The sequence below is a fragment of the Panicum virgatum genome, chromosome 5N (genome assembly GCF_016808335.1).
Source record: "Panicum virgatum strain AP13 chromosome 5N, P.virgatum_v5, whole genome shotgun sequence".
In the NCBI taxonomy this organism is placed as follows: domain Eukaryota; kingdom Viridiplantae; phylum Streptophyta; class Magnoliopsida; order Poales; family Poaceae; genus Panicum; species Panicum virgatum.
In genome coordinates this window covers 2,037,913-2,063,963 of record NC_053149.1, presented here as the reverse complement: position 1 = coordinate 2,063,963, position 26,051 = coordinate 2,037,913, and the positions used below count along the sequence as shown (strand labels likewise).

The 26,051-nt window shown below is 50.4% G+C and overlaps 2 protein-coding genes across 2 annotated transcripts; one reads left to right on the top strand and one right to left on the bottom strand.

Annotated features, from left to right (window-relative positions):
• The first annotated feature begins 901 nt into the window (after window positions 1–901).
• Window positions 902–3,630, top strand: LOC120676423 (vesicle transport protein SFT2B-like). The gene is made up of 6 exons (XM_039957685.1): window positions 902–1,065; window positions 1,175–1,228; window positions 1,778–1,851; window positions 2,046–2,163; window positions 2,284–2,342; window positions 3,256–3,630. The coding sequence occupies exons 1-6, from the start codon at window positions 946–948 to the stop codon at window positions 3,332–3,334; spliced, it is 504 nt and encodes a 167-aa protein (XP_039813619.1). The 5' UTR covers window positions 902–945; the 3' UTR covers window positions 3,335–3,630.
• A 3,535-nt stretch (window positions 3,631–7,165) lies between these two features.
• LOC120671964 lies at window positions 7,166–9,359 on the bottom strand. Its single transcript, XM_039952243.1, has 2 exons — window positions 8,648–9,359; window positions 7,166–7,626 (listed from the first exon to the last, which is right to left on the bottom strand). The coding sequence occupies exons 1-2, from the start codon at window positions 9,067–9,069 to the stop codon at window positions 7,536–7,538; spliced, it is 513 nt and encodes a 170-aa protein (XP_039808177.1). The 5' UTR covers window positions 9,070–9,359; the 3' UTR covers window positions 7,166–7,535.
• Window positions 9,360–26,051: the final 16,692 nt, after the last annotated feature.

The window sequence follows — 26,051 nt, the reverse complement described above, 5'->3', positions numbered from 1 at the left end:
GTGAAAAGACAATTACCAAGGCAACTACTAAGCAAACAGTTTTGAATCGAAGAATTCCAGCAAACATGGCAATAGCTTTCATTTGCATGATGTATACATGGTTTTCTAGAACTTAAGGCACGATGTACTTAGCAATGCAATTGTCCTTGGTTTAAAGCGAAGACTCAGGATGACAAATTCGTAATTATTCGTACAAAGCAAGTAGGGTGCGGCTCAAGTGTGACAACTCTTGCTTGTTCCTTCAATTGGTGATCAATGATGAACTATGGAGCAGACACAGAAACCAGTTAAATTCTCTTGCAGCTTTCATGTCAAAGAGTTTGGTCATCAGTTTCATGATGACAGTGATCCATACTTAGGCAAACTTGCATACCCTTATCTAGCAATCTGCAATCTTCAACAAAAGTTGTATCCAGCTTTTAAAACAAAATTTGCCTTGCTTTGAATGCTCACCTAAATCTCCTATGTTATGGTAGTACAACAAAATTTCTTGTTGTACTGATGGTTTAAGTTATAGAAATCACTATCACACCTAGAATTATAGCAGTCAGAAGAATACTGGTTGTACCACTAGCAACTCAAGATTAACAGACCAATGCAGGTTCCCAAGACTTTGCTGGCTCCAATGACCATATATCGACGTTATAAGCATCATTGATATTTTTGAATCCTAAACTGGCCCTCGAGGGAGGGCGCGGCAAAGCCGCGCATGTGTTTCTAGTATAGACGAGGCGTGTTCAATTCCTCTCTTTTTACTAGTCCTACTCCTATATGTAACCTTGTTGGGCCAAAACAATCAGATTAGGCCGTTCATGGGCCGGGCTAGATTTGATGGGTTCCAGCCCAGGAGGGCTTCTTGTTGCCCAGGACTCACTCGACCCCACGTCACCTCCTCCCCCCCTGCTTCGAGCGAGTCTTCGACAGACCCGACCCCCGCCACCAGCCATGGACGCGCTCACCCGCCTCCGCCGCTCCCTGGTCGGCGGCGGCAACGAGGAGGAGGACCTGCCGGAGGACTCCATACTGGGGGACACCGAGGACCTATGCTCCCTCTCCCAGCTCCAGGTCAAGCGGATCCCCTCTGAAACCCCGGAATGCCGCAAGGATTTCATCATGGCTCTGGTAGTCTGGTTAGCATCGATCTGACTCGGTCTTCGCCGTTTGCCTGGCCCAGAGGATCTACGCGTTCGCGGCGTGCTTGGTGGCCGGACTCGCCCTGATGATCCTGGTACGCTCCCGCAATTCATCGCCTCCGCGGTTCTCAGAGAGTTATAATAGTCGCTAGCTTGCTTGCCCTGCAGGTGGAGAATTAATTAGCCTAGGAGATTATGCTATTTCCATCACGTTTGATGTAGCAGGAACCTCTGTTTTGGTCTTGTACTCTTGTGAGTAATTGTGATTTGGGGCAGGAACTTAGGTTGGTTCTGTTTGTCAGGATAGAATGCTCTCTGTCACAGTTACTTGTATCAAAGAAGCACATTGTTTAGCTTTTCTTCTACTAGTGTTATAGAAATAATGCTATCCTAGCTCTTATTTGCTGTTCAAAAGACAAATGGGCAACTGCTCACTCCAAATTGGTGTAGAAATCATATCACCAGGAGCTTAGGAATTTGTGCTAAGCCTTTAAATCATGACTTGCTGTAGACTACTTAAGATATTTTAGCCGCTGCAAGAATGTCTTCATGCCATATTTGTTCGGTTCTGGTAATGACTTCAAAATTCCTGCTATCATGTGTAATGCACTGCCTTACATTTCACTCTCTTGTCTCTTGTGCAGTCTTTTATCGTCTTCGCTAGACCTATCAAATTCGCAGTCATGTTTACGTTTGGAAACATGTTGACAGTTGGGAGGTAATAACACAGTTTCTTCACTTGTAACTTTCTATGGTCTTGCTACTTCAATAGTTCTACAATTATTAGTACTTAAAGTGTGCTTATCATCAAATACAAAATTAATGCACTCGTTCTCAACATATTTGCTCGTTATCTTTCTCGATTGTCTAATATTTGCCATATGCTGATTTCAACCAACCTTTGTTTGGCAGCACAGCCTTTGTTATGGGGCCACAAAAACAGCTAAGGATGATGTTTGATCCAGTTCGATTGTATGCAACTGCTATTTATGTTGGATGTGTTGTTTTGGCTCTAATCTTCGCTCTTTGGGTTTGTAAAATATTTGAACTGTTCTTGTATTTTTTTTCCTCATGATCTAGTTCTAAATTGAATAGGCATACGTCCAAATCCCACATAACCATACTCTCTGCATTTGGTTTAACTTTGCAGATTCATGACAAGCTGCTAACACTGATTGCGATCATATGTGAGATCTGCGCCCTGTTTTGGTAAGGTTTCTGTCCTTACAATAATGCTAGTGACTTGTAGGTCAAAGAACCATATCTGTAGGATCTATGTTGCTTGCAATTAAGCCTTCCTTAAACTGACTGTGCTAAAAGAACATATGTGCCCACGCTTGAATGTTACCCTTATGAATGTTCTATGTGAGTCCCAAGAGCTACCAATTTTTAAACTGGCATCTCAACTGGAATAAATTGTTATGTACTCCCTCTGTCCCTTTTTATTCGTTGCTAGGGAACCTTGACTGTGAGGGGGTCACGCTTCCCGAGCGACCAATAAAAAGGGATAGAGGGAGTACGCTGCTGTTTTCCATGAATCAATTTTTGTCAGTTGCTACCCAGAGTATTTTTCTGTGTTATACATGGCTTCCTCAATTATTTTTAACCATTCTATATACTTAGTATGTTCAGTCCATGTCAATGAAACACTGAAGTATTTAACATAGAACCACCACAAACTTAAGCACTGCTCATGGTCTGGGTGGTTTTAGCAGTAGCACCATTCTTTTGCTCTCTGTTAGTATTGCCATGTTTAGAGGAAAAACAATGCTAATTTGTGTACTTACATCCACATTTGTGTAGTATTTATGTGGTACTGTCTGCAATTTGCAGAAACAGTATACTTCTAGTTTTAGTTTCAGAAACTAAATGACTAAACATGATTTGAGAATTGAATTTTCTTTGAGCTATCTTCAACATTCTAGAGTTTATGTTAGGCTGCTCACCGTCTGTTCATAAACAGTACCCTCCAAATCTTGATCTTAGAAAACATTGCACTGCTTAGTTGCATCTCTCTCTCCTGTTTTTCTTTTCAATTGACTGGCTTGTTAAACAGTAAGAGCAAAGTGTTCTGAACAAGTAACTGACTATGCTCCTGCATTCTCCATTTTCTGCACACCAGGTACAGTTTGAGCTACATACCTTTCGCACGAAGGATGGTTTCTGACCTGATGGTGAAGTTATGTGACACTGAACTTTGAGCTTGGGTGGGTTGTGCAGCATTCGCTAGTGCCTGAAATCAGGGAAGCCTGTGGGTGCTTGCTCATTTACCCGTTTCCAATGGGTATCTTGTTTGATTAACAAACCAAAGTTTGTTTTTTGTATAAATGTATGCCATGATGCAATATTTGTAAAACCTTGGTTGCATCTGTAAATCGGATTTCTGGCCTTGTACTGCAGCAAAACAATCTGCTTGTGAGTTGTGACAGTGTAACATACATTTCGACCTCCTTGATTGCTGCTTCAATTTGGATGGACCATGGTACTGCAAAGCTTATTTGATTCTTTACACCCTGAAAAATTAGGCACTGCTAACCAACATGTAAATTTCATCTCAAAAGAAAACGGTGTGTAAATTCCTTTTACTGAGATTTAGTCCTGCGTTTTAATCAGAAAGCAAAATTGAACAATATCAATCGTGTATTCTTGTTTTGCAGAATTAACTCTTCACACATGTTCAGAATTCTAATTCCTGAAGCAACCTGGGTGTCATTTTGCTTCCATATCGATTTGGCTACCTTGCGCTCTAGCCGTCATGAGTCCTAGGAAACTTCATTTGGAAATTTGTAGCTTGGACAAACTTCCTTCACAATGTAATAGGAACACAGTAGCTGCGACTGTGTTCCATTTGCTCCTTCTTCCTAGACCATGCAATGTGGAATCATTCGATGACATAGGCCAGAACGTTACTTGTTTATTGTACTTTCTACTTAGAATTTACTAAACACAAGCAAATATTCCGTATCCAGACTGAGCCAGAAGGCGGTACTGTGACACTCCAAATCTTGATCTTTAGCAAACATTGTGCTGCCTGTTTGCATCTCTCTCCTTTTTTGGTTTTCAATTGACCGGTCTGTTAAACAAACAGTAAGAGCAAATGTTTCTGAACAAGTCAACTCACTATGCTAGCATTATCCGTTTTCTACACATCAGGTACAGTTTGAGCTACGTACCTTTCGCATGGAGGATGATTTCTGACCTGATGGTGAAGTTCTGCGACACTCACACTGAACTTTGAATCTCGGTGGGCTAGGTAGCGCTCATCGGTGCCTGGAATTAGGGATGCTCGTGGACCCCTTTACCCATTGCCTGTGGGGTCTAGTTTTGCCTGATAAAAAAACAAGCTATCTACTAACTCTTCTATAAATGTATGTCACTGTGGCAATTATGTGTTACTAGTACTAGCACGGTGCTCGTACATTGCTACGATAATATCATCAATTTTAACGGTCCATATAGTGTGAGAGATAATAAATTTTACCGGAATCTATATAGGACTCTGAATTTATGCTCTTTCACTCTATGCACAAATCATTCCATGCCCGCGTGAGGTATTGATTGTCCAGTTCTGATTGGAATTTCGGTTCATTTGTTCTTCCTCTTAAGATTCCGATCAATTTACTCAGGATTCTAATTAGGATTCCGATTGATTTGTCCGAGTTTTGATTAGAATTCGGATTAACAGACCAAAGAAATATTGTTTGCTTTAGAAATAAATAAATATAAATAGGGATTTGACTACACTTTTAAATCAGAGTATCAGGTATCTGTCCTTTGTACTGCTGCAGAACAGTTTGATTGCGACATAAGATGCATTTTTTTCTGATGAAGTAACCGGATGTTGTGCTACAACTACAAGTCGGCGCGCTGCGTTCCTTGGTGCCGGCCGAGTACCGAGGGTCTTGGACATGGACTAGGACGGGCCGGGTGGACCCAGCCGCGGCGAGTGTCTCCGTCCTGTCCGTACTGAATGCGGATGCGGTAACGTACTTTGTACCGAGAGATGTTCTCCGTTCTGCTTCTGATTTCGTCACTAGTATTCTTTTTACAGCCAAGTCTCGGCCCATGACGACATCCCACCGATATATATTATTGTTTTGGGAAATCCCGAAACCAGAAACTCGTCGCAGGCACGTAATTCTTCTTCTGAAAGAAACTCGACGAGTAGCTCGATCCCATCTGGTCCTCCCCGATTCTTGAGGAACCGGCGGCGGCTATCAGGCTATGGCGGCCGTCACACGACCACCTCGTGCCGCAGGAGGAGGCAGAAGCTTCTTCGGCTACCTCAAGGAGGGCGTGGTCGTCGCCACGCGGAACCGCGGCCTCTTCTTGCCGCTCGCCGCGCTGCACGCAACCCGATCGATGGCCTTCCTCATCGCCAGAAGAACGCTCTACTCCTGGTTCATCGCCGCCGCCGCGGACCTCGAGGCCGGCGAGTTGCTGCCTGGCCGGCGGTGCCTCCTGCAAGCCGGTGCTGCTTGCGTCGTCGCGCACGTGGCCCTTGGCTTGGCGATCGACGTCGCCACCGTCTTCGCCGCCGTGGCGTCGTGCTCCGGCGAGAGCCCCCACAACACGACGCTGTCCTCCTTGCTGCGGGAGCTGGTCAGGAGCAACCTCCGGGGCCCCGTGGTCACGTCCGTGTTCGGCAGCATCACGGGGTGGGCCTCGGTCGGCGTGACATGGTTGGTGATCCCAGCCGGTTTTTTGAGCCCAGGCATGGCCCTCCTCGTCCTGATTTTCGAGCTCACCGCGTTTCTTTTCTTCTTCTACTACGATGCCGTACTTTCGGCGGCCGTCGTGGTGTCGGCGGCGGAGCCTGGCCTGCGCGGCGCTGCTGCGGTGCGCCGCGCACGAAGACTCGTGCGAGGGGGCCGCAAGCTGGCGCAGGCCGCGCTGTATTCACTGGTGGTGTTTGCGCTGGAGAAGGCAATCTGGAGGACGCACTCTGTCACGATGGCGCGGTTGCCACATGGTAGCAGCATAGCGACCGCACTTTTCCCGGTGGACGGCGTCATTGTCTACTTGCTGCTCGGCGCCCTCAAAGTGCTTCGCACGACCACCATCACGGCATACTACTTCGACTGCAGGAGGACCGACAAGGCAGGCCACGCAGAATGAGAAGAGAAGAGTAGGAGTATAGAAAATACAAGGTGCAATGCGGCAATAAGCATTACCACGCAGGATGCAGAAAATAGTAGCTTAGTATATTTAATTAGCTCGATCATGTACGTTTCTAGCATTTTATTTTGTTTATACGAGTACTGTTTGGTTAACAATGTAATAATACTTTCTCTACATCATAGGTTAGTATCCCGACTAGTTCCATGTCCGTCTAATCATAAACCTGAGAACGTCTAATCATGCAGTTACACATTTTACTCCCAGTTATCTGCCAGGTGAATAAGAATACAAACGGTCTTCCAAGAAATATGCATACAAACAACAATACATTGCAGCATGGAACAGCCACAATAAATCATACATCTTACAAAGTCATGGGTTTACATATATAACTTTGTTGCGGTGCTTCCTAATACTCGCTGCAGTTTTCACCGTAATAGAGAACAGGCTTTATAAATCAAGGTTAGACTTGAACTCCAATTGGTATAATATGATGCTATCTGATGACATAATTCAAGGACTATGTGTGCAACAGGGATGAGTGTCAGGTCTAAAAAAAATGTGCCAATATTCAGTAGAACAAAGGCAAACATAACTTAGCTTTGGAGTACGGATGTAATTAAAATACTACTACAAAAGAAATTTAAGTCCTATTGCCTCGGTAGTATTCCAGACTACAGCATTTAAACAGGTAAACATGTGCAAACTGGAACGTGAAATTCTCTTAGGAAATCATAAGCCTTGGTTTTTTATTATTATTATAAGTGTAAGTCAGTTCAACGATTTGGTGTCCTGAGGCACAAACCAATGTGTAGATACACAGTACGAGTACAACTATATACTTATTTAAGAGGAGGCTAGGCCTGTAAATAATGCAATATAAATGGAATACTGAACAGTCTTCTGACTCCTTTCCTTTTCGACACGAGGCAAGCCCCATTTCCATTACTCTGATACCGATAGTTTGGTACATCACAGAGGTTCTGAAATACCGATAGTTTGGTACATCACAGAGGGAGGGAGCAAACGTCTAAAGAAACAGGGGCAGAAGGACCTGATTCGGGCCAAGGCCACCCTGTAAGCGACACCCAGGGTTCCCAGGTTCCGACTCTGAAAACAACCATGTAACATAGAAACTAATTTCAGAACAAGCCTGACTCAACACACTATGCAAAACTGCAGCACCATCGGGAGCAAAAAATGGAACAACAGAAAGCTGAAGAGTCTCCTAGCTTCAAGCTTCACTTCCTTCATCCTTCACGTCCTCCAGGAAATCCCCCCTCAGCGCAGGCGGGGCGTGGGTTTCTGGCGATCCCCATCAGCAGCTTGACTCCCTCCAGCAGCTTGCACTGGAACTCCAGGTTGTAGAGACCTGCCCAACCAGTCATAAAAGAGCAAGCATGCATTATGATTTCAAGTGGGTTTTTTAGCAACTTTTTGTACAAACACGCCTTGTTGCGACATTTCCAGATTGCCCAACAAATTGCTGCACAGACAAAAGTGTCCTGACTAAATGGGCATTCTATACAGGCAATGGAGATCAAAAGGTGTCCTGACTACAACCGTTTGCACATAAGAGGCAGATGCACTCTAGAACTCAACTAATGGTAATGGGTGGGATGTTCACCCGGTTTGTGGATTTAGTTCAGAGATTTTTGGTGACTTAGAAGCTGAGAATCGAACTGGCATAGGCACATTCGTATCATGGGTGGATTTCAAAACATCAACCTGGTAGTGACTACACTGCGAGTTTGTCAGATCAGATAGCAGAAAAACAGAATAAAAACCTCGGAAAAAACAAACCCTGCATCAAAAAGCAGTCACAATGCATAACACAAATTGGACAGGGTAAACTCTATCCATCGACGAGCTAAGCATGCAAATCACAACCCTAAGTTCTGATGAAATCTAATCCTGCGACCTGCATATATAAATTTTGTTCCAAGTATCTGCCTGGAGGATAAACCCACAAACAACAATCCATAGCATAACAGCAGCACATCATGCAGATGTATTGTCACACGCATCCACTGCAAGATTCAATACAAAAGGCTCGACCGTACGACCCTGATAACCATCAAAATTAGAAGACACTACCCTTTTCATACCCCAGGAACTGAGGAGCACTGACAAGAGAAAATAGTATTTCAACACCAGATGTTTGGTTTATATGCAGATCTGGTACCCTATGAAATTGTGCTTTGCAAGGAAAAAAAATGAGACCTGAGGGTACTCCACATAGTAATCTAGATGTGTTCCCCGCATGTGTCCGTAAACAACAGCATTCCCATGTAAAGTCCTTTCAGGTTTATCAAATAAAATCGCAACAATTCAACCATAGTGATATCGCAGAACTACTACGAAGGAAACAGCTCGGAGCAGGCAGTCCATACCCCGGTGTGCAGCAGCAGCAGCAGCGGCGACTTGAGCTACCGCAGCAGCAGCAGCGGCGTTCCTCCGGCTCCGCCTTGGCAGAGCACAGGTAAGTCTGAAGGCCGCGGGCAAAGGCGATGACTCCCCACATACGGCCCTCGACCCTAGTGAAGCCGTCCTTCATACCGATGGGATGCCGCCAATCGGATCCAAGCTTGAAAGGGAAGTCGCGCGGGCGGCGCCGGCCCTTCTCCCCGCACCAGTTCTCGCGCTGCGCGTAGGCAATCTCGCGAGCCCAGGAGACAAGGTCCGCCGCCCCCATCTGCTCGCGGACGAAGGCATAGATCAACTCAGGTCTGATTACTTGTGCAGTGGATAGGCACGAGGACGCGAGAAGGAGCACGGCGACGGCGGTGGCAGTGGCGGCGGAGGTGTAGGCCATGGCGGAGGCGGTGCGGTGGGGTGGGCGTGGATGCGGGGTGCCTGGCCTGGGCGGAGGAAATGTGGTGCCGGAGTTTCGTGAGTTGGGGTGGGGGGCGTGAGTGCGTGACCGCGTGAGTATCGATTTATATATCTTCGCGACTGGTGTCTCTCCCTTTCCTGTACTTGCGTGCGCTTCTAGACTTCTCTCCTTTGATGGGCCTTGCTACATGGGCTGCAATGTCACCGAATCTCCCGGTGGTCGAGAAGACGCAACAGCTTGACGGAGGTGGCGGGTTGCAAGGGCGGCGTCTCTGATGGTGGCTGCCGCCGGAGATGAGGAAGGCAGATGGTGTGGTGAGGCGACGTGGGCTATCGTGGACCTCCGAGAGGCGACGGCAAGTTGCTACGAACAGCGCCCCGGTAGCGCTACCAATTTTGATGGACCAAAGAAAAATAGTTGACATGGATACTTAATTGGTGATAACAATGCAACTATTTTATTTTCTTTAAACTTTTTTTTAGATTATACAATAGAACTCAGGCACTCACAACAAATACACACTCAGCCCTATGAATGCAGTACGTATTTTGCTGAAGTATAAGCTCTAGATACATCCTTGCAAGTGAAGAAAAAATAGAAGAATTTTTAAGGTATGCTTCTAATTCTAAAAATGCAATGCCTACTTTTAGCTTCCATCATGTATTCATGTTGGCACAATGTGCCATCTTTACATCACCAAAAAACACACATTAAATTCGAGCCAAGATAGAATCTTGATCCAATAGTTGAGGGTTCAAAATGAATGGTTTCATAGTTGAAACACTACTACAAAATGCATTGCCTATAACATTTTTGTACCAACGGTATTTTAACGAAGTATCCATGTCAGCTACACATCTAGCAGGAGTCGAGGGATCAGAATGGATAAAAACACATATCCCTATCCCATACCCATCTATTTTTTTGTCCCATTTCATTTCCCTATCCCAAACCGGCCCGTTAGACATAAAAACGTATCGTGATTCGTGAAGAGCAGAGGGACTGGGTGGGAGGCTGAATGGTATGGGTCCCCACGGAACCTTCCGGTCCCACTCCAATGCTGAATCCATATGTCATTCGTTGGCTCACCTTTTTACATTCCTTTTATCCTATATAAACACGAATTCGTTGGTTTTATTCAAATTTAATTTGCAATATATATTCTTTAAAAAAGTATTCATAAGCTGGAGGGACCAGATTGTCATGTACTCGTGTACGATGGGTGGAGAAAGGGCGGGGCCGATGGGGAGAGAGTAAATAGATATTCTCTCTACACACGGGCCCGCAAGTCAGGGAGAGTAAATAGATATTCTCGCTGTATTCAATAGACGTACGGACTATGTGAATGCTAACATTTTTTAGGAGAAATGTGAATTCTAATGTTGATCAGACATGTGAAATCTAACCCCAAATTGGCCATCCAGTGGAACAAGCACGCATGGATGTGACGACATGTCCGGTAGTGAGATTAAAATAGAAAGGCACTAGTGCTTGCAACTTGTTGCCGAATTGAAGAACATGGATCACATCATCGCTTAGTAACCAACAAGCGTTATATGAAAGGGATCGTAAAAAGGAAGAAACGAGAAAAGCACAGCGATCACATTAACTTCACTGTTCCACACTTAACGAAACGAACAGAAATTGCTCAAAACAGTATGCGATCGCTAACAATGTCCATGGCAGATTTTATATGATCACGTATGTGATCATATAAAACCTGCAATCTCCAAAATGGTAAAAGCAGGGCACAGAACATTGTTGGCGAACAAGGTAAGCTTGTTGGGTGTAGTGGAACCAGAACATTGTTGGGGGTGGGCGTGGTGGACGACGCGGACGTGTCCCTCGTCGCCGCCGTCGGGGTTGCCGTGGTGGAAGGCGCGGACGGGTCGGTCGGCGTCGGCGCCGAGGGGGTGGGCGCGGTGGACGACGCGGACGTGTCGCTCGTCGCCGCCGTCGGGGTGGCCGTGGTCGACGGTGCGGACGGGTCGGTCGGCGTCGAGGGGGTGGCCGCAGCAGAGGATTCGGTCGTCGCCGCCGTCGAGGTGTCCGCCGCGGAGTGGTCGCTCGCGGGCGTCGTCGAGGAGGCGACCGCGGTGGATGGCGCGGAGGGGAGGAAGGCGAGCGCGCTGTAGGTGCGGACGGGGCCGCGTGCCGTTGTGTCCTCGATGCAGGCGATGGCCTTCCTGGTCGGCGCCGCCTCGCCGACGATGGCCGGCAGCAGAGCGAGCCGACCCTCCTGGGCGGCCACTGGAGCCGCGCCGCTCGCTGCCATGGCGAGCAGCAGGAGGCCGCAGGCAAAGGCAAGGAGCGGGGAGCCCTTCATCGCCCCTTGCTGGGCGTCTGGTTTGTTGGTGGTGGTGGCGTGGTGGCTGCGGCGTGTCTTTATAGACCAAGATGCGAGGCAGGGGAGAGGTAGCGGCCGCTGGGTTGCATACTTGCGTCGCGTTGTGTTGCTCGTGCTCGTGGGTCGTCGCGCACAACAAACACCGCACCTGAGGATAAGGACACCAGCCGGCTACCGTGTGCCAATTGGCTGGCCCGCAGTGTAACGCCGTCTACGCTGCAATTCGGAAGAGACTGTTCCGGCCGGGACTTGCCGTTACCCGGTTCGCTGCATGTACACTTGTACGGGGCGGCAGGGAAATTTCGGTGTTTTTGTTCGGAGTTTGTGTCGAACTGTCAGCTCGGATTCGAAATTCCAAATTTTCTTAGAATATTTAATAGATACGTAGAAATTATATATATTATATACATATTAATAAAAGGTACATCGCAATTACACAAATGGTCTCCATCGGGGGAAGCCTAGTGGTTTGCAATTACACAAGAGAGTACGGAGTAGGTCTCTGCCTGTGGATCACGGATTCACGGCTCCAGTAGCACGCCTGTTTTAACTTTTACCTCCCTTGACGGGAAGGACCCCACTTGTCAGCGTTGCAATATTTACTTGCCACTTGCTTTTTTACCTCCCGTGGTAGAGAGGAAAAGTGTTGTGGAGATATGTAGGCGAAACTGAGTTCCTAGCTCGATCAAACTCCATGAAATATATACTTTCTTTCAACGGCACAATAATTGATTACTGATATTGCAGCAGACCCGTCGAAATTAAACCGACTTAAATGCGCTAACTATCATCTTAATAATTAATCCAGTTTCTATGCATTTAAAACGGTGTAATCTGATAGTCCGTCGGGTAAATCCCGATTAAACTACAATACTCCAGGACCACAAATCGCAAGAAAAGGCTCGCACAAAGACGAGCACACATAATACAAGCGTACAAGAATCTTAAATTAATTTACAACACCAGTTCTACAGCTAAGTTTCGAAATTCAATTAACAGAGTTCAAACGCAACAGAAACTCAAAAATAGAGTTCAGTTCGAAATAAGGTAACTACGAAACGACGATACAAGGTGAGCTCCACATTTTGTCCACCGATGTGTTGCCGACTTAGCCCGAGCTTCAAAGCGAAGACGGGACCCACTCGACGGTCCAACCAGCAGGAAGAGGATGACCAGTCCAAGACACACAGATCTCTTCAAAGTCAACGGGAACACAACCTGCTCATAAGGGTTACAAACAAACCCTGAGTATACTAATACTCGCAAGACTTACCCGACTAGTGGTATATACTTAGCTGACTCCTAACATGGAAAGCTTTCTGGCTGCTGGTTTTGTTTGCTGAAAAGCTTCTAATGGTTGATCCTTACTTTCAAGATTTTAGCCATATTTATCGTACCATTTACAACTAGATTTGCACGACTACCTCAAGCAAAACATGGTGTACATATTAATTCTTCAAGAACAACATAGCCAACAATTAACCTTCTGTTTCCATTCCATTCCTTTACTACGATGTGACACAGTGACCAAGGCTCTCATATTCGCGAGTTACGGCGAATCGATCCAATTTAACCTTGCAAGGTGGAACTAACACACACGACACATGCATGTCCTGTCGGGTCACACGCGTCAACTGTTCTCATCATTACCACGGCATCTGAACCACGCCTGCCAAAACTCGGGTGAAGAGCCCCACACGGCGAACTCCCAGAGAACCCGAGGACGACTACGACACCCGCCATCATACCACGCCCAGAGTAACAGCACGCAATTCAAAGAATCGTTGTAAATTAGGTCTATAGCTTACCGGTTTCGACTATCTCCTATTTCCGGCATGTGGTTAGTACTGTTCAATCCTCAATCAATAATGCCAACAATGGTGCGGTCCTCAATCGACACAGGCGGAGGCTCACTTTACATCTATTTCATATCCGTGACCAACTTCATCTCCGCCTGGTCTCCAATTTCTTCGTGATTCATTCTCAAGTACTTTCCACAAGTCACAGGACCTATATCTCGCAAGTGACCGGAAATCACTCGACTTCTACCGCGTTCTTACTTAGCGAAGCAATTTTAACAGTGTCTATATACTAGTAGAGACTCATAGGTACCTAAGGATCATGCATCTAAGGTTCCAACCAATTCTTAGAACTTAATGCACAAATACTTAATCAAGAACATTGCATAATTTTAAAAGTATGCCCCAGGGCTTGCTTTGCAGGTCAGCGGGGTTAGCTACTTCTTTCGGAGCTTGCTCGCCTGCCTCCTCGTGCTGCTCTCCTGTGTGCGGCTCCTGGATCGGCTCAGCAACCAGCTCGTAGACTACTTCGTTTGCGGTGTCTACACTTATGAAAGGATGCCATGCAAGAGTTAGAACAATAGTGCGAGGAAGAAATGCATAAGTGCTCATGATGCGATGCAATGCGATGCAATGCAATGCAATGCAATTAACAGAACATGCAAAACTGACAGGCATCGACTGAATAACCACCACAACTAAAGTTACAACTGAACAATTTGGGTGATGTGTGGGTTAAGAATTCAACTCATTTTAACCTGAAGTGTTTCCTTTAAAGCAAAGCTATTAAACTTGCTTAGGAGGTGTCGCTGCTGGAAATGGGCGACTACAAAACTACTCAATTGCTTGATTGTTGTGCGCTTGATCGGATATGGTCTAGCACGCAAAGACTCGAGGATTTAGACTGATTCGGACCTGAAAATGCCCTACGTCCAGTTTGGGGGGTGGTGTTCTTACTCTATTACTCTTGAGCCCGGGTGCTCAAAGTTCAGATGGGAGCTTACAAGCTAGTCTAGTAGTGTCGAACCCGTGGGAGTCCAACCAACCCTTTCCTACGCGGGGGGCCTTCCCTTTTATAGTCCAAGGTGGGACCTCCGTTTACAGTTATCTAACGTTATGCCTTTGCACCGTCGGGGCGCAAATCGTCCTTGTCAGTCGTCGGGGCCCACCCAGTCTGTCGGGAGTGGGCGAGCTTGATCCTGGCGATCTTCTGGTGCAAGGAATGATCCTGGCGATCTCCTTGAACGGTGTGTCCCCCTGGCGTTGTCCCATCCTGGCTCAGTCCGGGCGGTGCGACCACCCGGTCGGTCACTCGGGGGTCTCCTTCGGTCTTAACCGCCGGAGCCTGGGTTTCCTACCTGGGGGGCTATCTTACATAGCTCTGTCACCAGACGGCGCGCCTGGTGAGGGGTGTCTTACCGAGGCCTGGCCGGGAGCGTCCGGTCACGATCGCTGGCGTGATGGAGTGGTACGCAGAGGCGACCATCATTACGGCGAGGGGAGGCAGCATATGTGAACGCCCCCTCCCGTTGTGTCAAGGGGCCCGCGCGAGCAACGCTGTCCCCTTGTCAGGGAGGCCTGCTAGCTTGGCCAGGGAAGCCTGCTGGCTTGGTCCTTGGCGCAAGATAAGGAGAACCGGCGCCTTGGGTCTTGCACGGGGGCTGTCTTGGCTGGCACGCTTGTCAGGGGCGCGGCGCCCTTGGAGCGCACGTCTCAGGCCACCAGCCTGACCTTGACCCGGGGCGCTAGGTCGGGGGGCCGCCACGTGTCCGGGAGGTCGGGCTCCCAGACCCGTTCGCTTAGCAGCGAAGGCAGTTCCCCGCGCGGCTTATCGGGCCATCCCGTCCTTGGCCCAATAAGTCTGCGGGGCCTTGCGTCACATAAGTTGGGCCCGTTAGGGACCCCTGGTTTATTCTCCCGTCAGGAGGAGTAAACATAACCTAGAGCAAAAAGAAGTAAGTTATGGACTTTAATTACTATCAAGCAAATCCGAGCAAGGTACCTTAAAAACATGTAACAATCTGGTTCTACAAGTTTAACATGATTTACACAGGAGCTTGCTTTGCTAAAATTACACATGTACAAAGGAATTAACTAGCAACAAGAATAAAGGAAAATACCATAGCTAGGAACTAATAAAAAGCAAGCAACAAAATTTTACTAGATAAACATGATAATGATAAAGCATGCCACATAAATTTTTCAGAATTTATTGATGACAGCAAGCATTTATTTAAGCCCTAGTAAGATAAACTAAACATAAATAAATCTACACAAAATTGCATAGCATCAGGGCCTGAAAATTTTATAGAGGGTTACACATGCAAGGATTAGACTACTGCATGAATTTCAGGATTTTTGGATTAGCAGAACCGCATATATAAAATAGACAAGCTTAAGCTCAAATGAAATTATAGCAGGGGTAAAACTGACATTTAACATGCGTGAGTATTTTTCCTCTGAAAATCTGGATTTAAGTAATCTAACGAAATTTACTTTGTATTTTTAGTATTTATCTGCATTTTCCTATGAACTATACAATATTTCAGCCAATTAAACAATAAATGGAAAAAATCCTAAACCCTAAACAGGGGTTGACGACCGGGCCCCACCCGTCAGTGGGGGTGGGGGGGAATTCTGTGCAGCCGGGCTACAAACTGTGCCCGGTGCAGGCTGCCCTAGATTGGCGACACGCGTTGATCCAGCGCTCTCCGCGGCCTCGGATAGGATACCACGCGTTTTTTTAGGAAGGCTATACTCGGCTCTACTCCCCATACCCGCGCTCGGCTCGCGGCTCGCCCGTCGCAGCGTCTCTCTGAGACGCACTCGTGTAATCTGCTTCGCCTCTTACAGCCAACAACCAGAGGAACCTGCGTTTGCTGCTACGGCCGTATGGCGATGATTTGCCACAGCTGTGAGGTCGAACCGAGGACGGAGACTGCTTTGAGATGGAGCTCCATCTCAGCAGCCCCGGCCCGAGGTCAGCTTTGTGCCGTTGGTCGGCCTGCTATAGTGTTATTTGGAGCTAGAGTTGATTAGAAGGCTGATCGATTATGTTCTCTTATTTAATACGAGTTCTATGTTACTAGCTAGGATCAGAGAGGGTGCTCCGCCATGAGCTCCATGTACACATCGAGCGGAGATAGCCGCATCCATCTCACGCAGCGTGGCGTTAATGAACTCCAATGCAAACTGCTATCGATTTTGAAGGCTACGGAGTACCTCGTTGGCCGTTGGCGCGTGGTGCATGTGCAGATGTGATGGAACAAATATGGGAACCCGGCCCCTAGCAACTAGCTGGCTTGAAAACTCATCAGAGCGAGCTGCCGTGAGCACGGACGAGCCGCGACCCGCGAGCATAACGCGCGCCTGAGAGCCGGGGCCGCACAATCGCTGGATCTCGTAGATGTACGCGTGTCACGAATCTAGAGAGGGGCTGCACCGGGAGCAGTTTGCAGCCCAGCTGCACAGAATTTTTGGGAGGCCACGAGCCAGCCCCAGGCTTGCCAGCGCCCCTGGCCGGCGCGGCAGCCAGGCAAGGCGGCGGCGGCGGCGTTCCTGCCGGCCCGTGGCTTGCCAGCGGCGGGGCATGGCCGGAACGCGGCCGGAGCGGCCTGGCGGGGCTGGTGCGCAAGGCGGCGCAGCAGGGGCCCGCGCGGGGGCGGCCCGTGACGGCGCGGCGGCGCCCATGGCGGCCGCGACGGCGTTCCGCCGGCGGTGGTGCCATAAAGGAAGGGTAAAGGGGCCGGGGAGGAATAGATATCCGCGGAAAGGCTCACCAGGGGCTCAATTTGGGCGGAGGGAGGTCGGAGAGGGGTCGTCGGCGTGAGGGGGCGGAGCTCCGGCGAACCTTCAATGGTGGCCGGCGGTCGGGAGGCCGATTCGGCCGGGGAGCGGCTCAATCGGGCTCGGGGACGTGTGGAGGTGGTGAGGGACGTGGTTGGGGAGGTGGTTGCGGAAGGAATCGACGGACGGCGGCATGAGCTGGCCGGAGCGGCGATGATGGCGCGGCTCTTGCCCCTGCTCGGCACGGGTCGACCGGAGCGGATAAGGCCTGCCTGGGGAGGGGAATGGCACTGGGAGCGGATAAGGCCTGCCTGCGGGGTGCGAGGAGCATCGCGATGGCCGACGGGCTCGCCGGACTGTTCCGCCGGCAGGGGCGCCGGTACGATGCACAGCAGCGGGAGCCGGTAGCACAGTGACGGAATTCAAATGATTTTGATCCGAAATTGACCAGCTACAACTTCAAATTCCATACTAGAACTTGAAATTCGGCCAAAACAAAAGTTGTAGAGAAAAATGAGATCCACAACTTTGATGTTGGGCAAAAATCGATTGGAGTGCTAGAATTGGAAGAAAAACAAGAACAAGAACTCAAAAACATGGCATGTAACTAGCCAATGACAGTGCTTAGCAACGATTTGGGATTAAGCACTTGATCACTGCAACAATTACGCATCAGGATCACAGATGATCAGTGCAACACAAGGCGAGAAATTCATCCATTTTTAGTTCCAACTCATGAAACAAACTAATACTAATGAGACACATACGCACTAGTAGGCAATACTAATAGTAGGTTATCTAGGCCAGACGAACTGCATATTGTTCTGAAGGGGAGGGACGCCGAGAATCTGCCACTCAACTCCTCACGCGGCGTTGGCAAGCATACGTATGACCAGGTTGAGGACGTCCACGCGAGAGAGCAGGTCGTCGACGCGCTCGGCGTTGTAGCACGATCCTCGCGGCGGCACCACCACCCGTCCCTCCATGCCGTGGACGACCAGGCGGCCGTTGTTGTAGAGATTCGGACGCGCGATCCTGACATTGTTGACGGAGATGATGTCGTCGGACGCGCCGCCGGCGGAGGAACTGGCTGAGGTGAAGCAGAACCCCAGCATAGCTGTGGCCACCTTCCTCATCGGCTTGGAGGAGAGCTCGGCGTAGGGGAAGGCGCCGAGGGCAATGTGCTCCACGAGCGACTCCACCCTCGGGCAGCCCGGGCAGGACGACTCAAGTACCTCGTCGGGGACGGCGAAGACTGTCAAGGGTCCTGGCCATGAGGCGAGCACGGGCGAGGCGACCAGGTACGGCGCCGCCGCGGCCATCTCGCGGAATCCCAGGAGCTCGAGGATGCTGCGCACGTGCTCCACGCGCTGCGCGAGATCCTGGGCCGCGGTTCCTTCCCGCATGAGCCCCTCGAGCTGGGCTAGCAGACGCGCCTCCTCCTCCGTCATCTCCCCCGCGGAGGAAGAAGACTGCGGGCCGGCCATGTCCAGCGGCGGAGAGTTTCCCAAGTCTGTGGCGGTGCAGGTGGAGGCGGAGTTGGGGGCGGAAGCGGAGGCGGTGGCTGTAGCGGCCAGGGGAAGGAGGAAGACGGCGAGGAGGAAGACGGAACGGAGAGCCATGGTGCGGAAGGGGGAGGCGGTTGCCGAGGACTTGAGGGGTGGAGATATTTATAGGAAACGGAACCCGGCTGGCTGCTTGTTGCCTCTCGGGCTCGGGCGTGACCGGAAGAAAATCCTATGCGGCCGTGCCGCACAGCGCCTATCGTGCGACACCGCTCGGACGACTGACACGCGTCCAGGGCCTCATCTCATCGCTGCAATACAGAGAGCCCAGCCTCTGTGCAGATTGCGGACGCGTGAAGGAGAGCCGGCTGGTTGTTCCGCCGGTCCGCAGAGCCGAGCCCTGCGATCAAGCGGGCCAATCCTCCCTGCCGTTCCGCAGATTGCAGGCCGCTCCGATCTGTACGAAATACCAACAGTAACGAGCTTCCCTGATCCTCATCGACTGAAGAGTTTTGCTATGGCACAATCGGATGCCTAGTTTTCTATTGTATTTAAAGGCTGTTTAGTTTTCAAAAATTTTCGTACGCCAATGTTTGGCCACTAATTAGAAATATTACATATAGATAACTGACAAAATTTATTTGATAAACGCGGGGCAAAATCGCGGGACGGGTTTAATGAACAGTTTCTCATTTAATGAACAGTAACGAACAGTTTCTCTTTCTTCCTTAATAAAAGGTATACTTGGCTCTCATTTTTTTTATGGGACGTGCCTCTCATTTATGAATGAAGGAAACAAGATGGTTTTTAGAATAAGATGTTGCTGAAGATCACATGTTAGAATCATTGGTTTTTAGAGTAAGATCAATTCATTCATCGCTATACACACACACTACCAACGAGGGAGAGGGAAAAAAAGAAAACGAAAGGAAAATGAGTCCATGACGTCGTGCTATACCAAACGAACACGTGTCGTAACGGGTCCAACCAGGACAAATGGGAAAATGCCAGTGAGGGATGCAGCGAGCTGCCCGCGCTGAGCTCTTAATTGCATTGCCAAAGACAAATGGGAAATTGCTAACTCAAAATGGGCATTATATCACCAGGAATTTACGACCTTAAATCATGACTTACTGTAGACTATTTAAGATGTTTTAGTATGGCAACCATGTCTGCAGTACACTTCACATTTGTCAGGTTCTGGCACACTTTTAATTTCTGCTATCAAGTGTAGTACACTGCTTACATTCTCTATCTTGTGCAGTCACTTGTCGAGTCCTGCCGGTACTTTGAGAACACCAGATTAGCACACGTGTTTTTATCTTCATATGCGTTAGTTATCTTGGTTGATTCTTTGATAATTTACCAAATGCAGATTTCAACCATTGTTTGGCCGCAGCAAAGGCTTGTCATGGGTCCAAAATAGCAGCTAAGGATGATGTTCCATTCAGTTTGTTTGTATGCAAGACTACTTATATGTTGGATGTGTTGTTTTGGCCCTAAGCTTTGCTCTTTGACTTCGTCAGTCTGAACTTTTTTTGTTTCTTTCTCTGCCTTATTCTGCAATCATTTAGTAGAATATATATATATATATATATATATATATATATATATATATATATATATATATATATATATATCCAAATGCCACATAACTATGATATCCCTACCACCGGCGCCAGGGCGGTGCGTCGGTGTCCGTGCGCTCCCCCACGGTGAGGGGTGCGCGAACAGAAGACCTGCGGACGGAGCTCAACCCCAGGCGCGCGGGTGAGGACGCCCGCATCTCCGTGGAAAGGGCGCGAGAACGCCGCCTCAACATCGAGGGCTACAACCTCAACGCCGACTTGGATGCAGCGGCACCCAAGCCTCCGGGAAACGCTCGGATACAGGCGGGCACCCCGGTGGCTGGGGTGGGTTGCGCTGCACTGGCGGATCACCTCCGCGCGGTGGCATGGCCGTCCAAGTTCCGCCCGCACCTGCCAGAGAAGTACGACGGTACCACTAATCCGTCGGAATTCCTGCAGGTGTACGTTACCACCATCACAGCAGCTGGTGGCAACGACGCTGTCATGGCGAGCTACTTTCATGTAGCTTTGACTGGGCCAGCCCGGACTTGGCTCATGAACCTCACTTCTGGGACGATTCAGTCCTGGGAGGAGCTCTGTGCGAGGTTCACTGCGATTTTTGCCAGTGCGTACCAGCAGCATGGTGTGGAGGCCCACCTCCACGCCGTGAGGCAGAAACCCGGAGAGACGCTCCGGGCATTCATCTCGCGCTTCACCAAGATACGGGGTACCATTCCTCGTATCTCTGACGCATCTATCATTACTGCTTTCCGTCAGGGGGTACGTGATGAGAAGATGCTCGAGAAACTGGCGACGCACGAGGTGGAAAGCGTTGCCACGCTTTTCTCCCTGGCTGACAAGTGTGCCAGGGTCGCTGAAGGCCGCGCATGGCACTCAGCCCCACAAGATGGAGACGCCAAGGCCGGTGGCTCCGGAGCTACCGTCCAGGGCGGTGGCAAGAAAAAGAAGAACAAGAACCGGGGTCGCGGGGAGCCACAAGCTGGCGGTCCTGTCGCTGCAGCAGCGGCACCAGCTGCTGCGGCAGCGGCTGGGGGCCAGAATGCGCATGGCAAGCGTCCGCGCCCGCAAGGTGGCCACGGAGGTTCATGCCCAGTTCATCCCACCGCTCGCCACAGCGCCGCTGACTGCCGCGAGATCCAGAAACTCGCGAAGCGGGTCAGTGGGCGGCGTGAGCAGGCCTCCAAGGACGGCTCACCCCCTCCTCGCTAGCGGTCTGGCAAGGAGAAAGCCTCCGACAGTGAGGCCGTTGCTGGGGAGAAGGAGCTGGGGTACCAATCCCCCGCTCGGGAGCTGAAGGGCGTTTACAGCCACGACAACTCCGACTCTGATGACGAGAAGCACCGCAAGAAGCTGTACGTAATGTACGGCGGAAGCTGGGAGCTTGTCTCCCGGCGGGACATGAAGACCCTACGCGGAGAGGTCCTTTCGGCGAAGCCGGGGGTCCCGAAAGCGGCGCCGCACCACAGGTGGAGGAACACCACCATCTCCTTCGGGCCATCTGACTGCCCGGAGAACATGGCCGGGGCTAGTGTACTACCTCTAGTCACCGCCCCTGTCATAGCCAACATCAGGCCCTATCACGTGCTGATTGACGGTGGGGCTGCCCTCAACGTCATCAGCTATGCAGCGTTCAAGCAGCTACAGATCCCAGAGTCCAAGCTGACTGCCTCTCGCCCATTCTCTGGAGTGGGCCTACATCCGGTGTTCCCTCTGGGGAGCATCACTTTGCCGGTCACGTTCGGGACCGAGGAGAACTTCCGCACAGAGAGCGTCCAGTTCGATGTTGCGGAGGTGAACCTCCCGTTCAATGCCATCATTGGCAGGCCGGTTCTCTACCGCTTCATGGCCATTGCCCATTACGGGTACTTGGTCCTGAAGATGACTTCCCCTGCTGGTGTCCTCACCGTGCGGGGTGACCGCACCGTTGCTGTCGCTGTATTTGAGAAACTGCATGCTCTGGCGGCAGAGGCTGCTCGTTCTGAGGAGGACCCATCCACCTCGTGAGCCAGGGCGCCTGCAAAGGCACCTATGGTTTAACCGTCCGACCCGGACAATGTTCTCGTGAAGACCGTGCAGATCGGAGCGGACTCCTCCATGACCACCCGCATCGCGGGAAACCTGGAGGAGAAATAGGAAGTCGCGCTCACCACTTTCCTCCGGGCAAATGTGGACGTGTTCGCTTGGGAACCGTCACAGATGCCCGGGATCCCCAGGGAAGTGATCGAGCACCATCTGAGGATCTATCCCGACGCCACGCCGGTATGCCAGAAACCTCGAAAGCAGTCCGTGGAGCGATAGAACTTCATCCGTGAAGAAGTCCGCAAGCTGCTACACGCTGGCTTCATCGAGGAGGTCCACCACGCCGAGTGGTTGGCCAACCCGGTCGTCGTCCCAAAGGCCAACGGGAAGCTTCGGATGTGCATCGACTACACCAGCCTCAACAAGGCATGTCCTAGAGACCCCTATCCTCTTCCACGTATCGATCAGATTGTGGACTCCACCTCCGGGTGTGATCTTTTGTCTTTCCTAGATGCATACTCTGGTTTCCACCAGATTCAGATGTCTAGAGAGGATAGGAAACATACTGCTTTTGTAACAGTGGATGGACTTTATTGCTATATTGTCATGCCATATGGTCTGCGGAATGCCTTACCCACAGTTGTGCGAGCTATGAACAAAACTTTCTGTAATCTAACTAGAGATATAGTTGAGCTATATGTCGATGACATTGTAGTCAAGACTAAGGTAGGGTCAACACTAGTTGAGGACATGTCTCTCGTCTTCGACCGACTGCGCGCCACGCGCACGAAGCTGAATCCCGAGAAGTGCGTTTTCGGCGTCTCGGCAGGGAAGCTGCTGGGTTTTCCTGGTCTCACATCGAGGCATCGAGGCAAACCCAGCCAAGATCAAGGCGATTGAGGCGATGAGGCCTCTTGGCCGCATCAAGGACGTCTAGAAGCTTACTGGATCTCTGGCCGCTCTTAGCCGCTTCATTTCTAGGCTAGCTGAGAGGGCCCTCTCCTTCTTCAAGCTATTGAGAAGGTTCGGTCCATTCACTTGGACTGAAGAGGCTGAACAAGCCTTCCAGGAACTGAAGCAGCACCTCACCTCACTGCCAGTATTGGTGGGTCCAGAGCCAGGTGAGACATTGTTTTTGTATCTTGTTGCGTCTGTAGAGGCGGTCAGCATGGTGCTGGTGGCCGAGAGGATGGAGCAAGCTCGCCAGGGGGACACCAGGGTCTCCCCGGCCAAGGATGGTGAACCGAACCACGGACATGGGGGTCCGGCAGCCACTCCTCTGTCTGAAGGTCCAGACCCCGGACAAGGGGGTCCGGAGGAGCCTCGACCCAGTGGGAACCCAGAACCGCTGGGGGCCCAAGGACTTGACGTGGTGGACAAGGGCGAGCCGGACCCGGTGGCCACGGTCCGGACCATCCAGAAGCCAGTCTACTACGTCAGCGAAGTCCTCCACGAGACAAAGGCTAGATATCTTGAGACGCATAAGCTTATCTATGCCATATTTATTGCGTCCAGAAAACTTCACCACTATTTTCAGGCACACAGAGTTGTCGTAGCGACCTCTTACCCGCTGAGAGCGATCCTGCACAACTCCAACGCCACGGGCAACATCGCCAAGTGGGCAGCAGAGTTGGCTGAGTTCCAGCTGGACTTCCAACCCCGCCATGCAGTCAAAAGCCAAATCCTGGCTGATTTCATAGCAGAATGAACTCCTTCCCCAAGCAATTCTAGGGGTTCGGACCTCAACGCCGGACCCCCGAAGCCGGAAGTCAGGACACCAGTCTTCACCGAGCCCCACTGGACACTCTTCTTCGACGGGTCCGTCCGCAAGCAGTGGGCTGGAGCTGGTGTGGTCCTCATCGACCCAAACGGAGATCAGCTGAAGTACATGGTGCACCTTAAGTTCAAGGCCACCAACAACATGGCAGAGTACGAAGCTTTGATCTTTGGCCTGACACAAGCCCTGTCTCTGGGGGTCCGGCAGCTCCTGGTGAAGGGAGATTCTCAACTAATCATCAAGCAGATCCGAGGGGATTGAAGCTGCAACAATCCCCAGCACGCGGCATACCTCATTCACGTGAGGAAGCTCGAGAAGGTCTTCGACGCCTTGAAACTGCAGCATGTTCCACACGAATTCAACTCAGCAGCGGATGATCTCTCCGCGAGAGCATCTACCTGGGCATCCGTGCCCGAGGGCGTCTTCGAAAGACGGTTGCTGAGACCTACCGCCCAGCCTGCCGAACTGGGAGAAGGGGATCAAGCTAGCACCTCGAAGCTAGCGGTCCCGGTGGCATTCCATCCGTGGTGCCCGCCCTGGGTTGTGTGCTCTGTTGAGGACCCTGGAGACCTCATAGAGCCACTCCCACCTGCTCAGGGAGGTCCCGATGCATGGATCTCCGAGATCCGGGACTACCTGAAAGACAGTGTCATTCCTGATGACGATGTGTCCGCTGAGCGCATAGTACGATTGGCTAAACGCTACGCGGTGGTAGAAGGGGATCTCTACCGCCGTGGTGCCAATGGTATCCTCATGCGGTGCATTTCCCAGGAAGAGAGCCGCGAGTTGCTCGCGGAGATATATGGAGGCGAGTGTGGAAGTCATTTCTCATCTCGCACGCTTGTTGGTAAGGCCTTTCGGCATGGCTTCTACTGGCCGACAGCACTCCAGGATGCAGCTGAGCTGGTAAGGTCCTGCAAAGCATGCCAGTTCCATGCAAAGCAAATACGCACACCGGCTCAAGTTCTGCAAATGATCCCGCCCTCATGGCTATTCGCCGTATGGGGTGTGGATATCCTGGGGCCGTTCCTCCGGGCCGTCGGCGGGTACCGGTTCCTCTACGTCGCCATTGACAAATTCACAAAATGGCCGGAGGTTACCCCTGTGGTGAACATCACCAAAAAATCAGCAATCGCATTCGTCAAGTCCATTGTGTGCAGATTTGGCGTCCCGAACCACATCATCGCGGACAACGGGACCCAATTCAAAAGCAGACTCTTCCAAGAGTACTGCGAGGACATCGGCACCCAGCTGTGCTTTGCGTCCGTGGCACATTCACGAAGCAATGGACAGGTCGAGAGAGCAAATGCAGAGGTCCTTAGGGGACTCAAGACCCGCACCTATAACTGCTTGAAGAAGCATGGTGCAAAATGGGTTGATGAGCTTCCGTGCGTACTATGGGTCAACCGGACCACACCCAGCCGAGCCACCGGGGAGACCCCATTCTTCCTGGTCTACGGGGCTGAAGCATGCCTTCCCCCAGAAATTCACCTGGGCTCACCACGGGTCCAGGCTTTTGACGAATCCATGCAGGAACAACTGCGGTGTGACGATGTGGACTTCATTGACGAATGAAGGTGGCGAGCAGCAATCCGAAATGCATGCTACAACCAGGCGCTCAGGCATTATCATCAACTGTTCGTGCACAGTAGGGAGCTCCGGGCTGGGGATCTCGTCCTAAGGCGGATCCAGAACTGAGCAGGGCTCCACAAACTCTCCCCCAGCTGGGAGGGTCCCTTCAAGGTTACAGAAGTATGCCGGCCTGGATGCTTTCACCTTGCCACAGAAGAAGGGGTGCCGCTAGCCAACCCATGGAACATAAAGCATCTGCGTAAGTTTTACACTTAGATAGAGCAGGAAATGATTTTTTTCTTTGTAATAAGATAAAATTAGATGCGGTCCAGAGCGGTGGGGGTCCATTCTCATAAACCCGGCCTCTGGAATCCATCGCACCATCGGCTAGCATTAACGCGCGGCCCAGAGCGGTAGAGGTCCGCCCTCATAAACCCGGCCTCTGGTATCCATCGCGCAAGCCATGTATATCAGGTTGCAAAGGAAATATCTGCTCCCAGTTCTATCTTTGTGTCAAATTTTTATTTCGCATTTCGATTCTCTGGCTTTTCCCTTTCTAACCCCCGC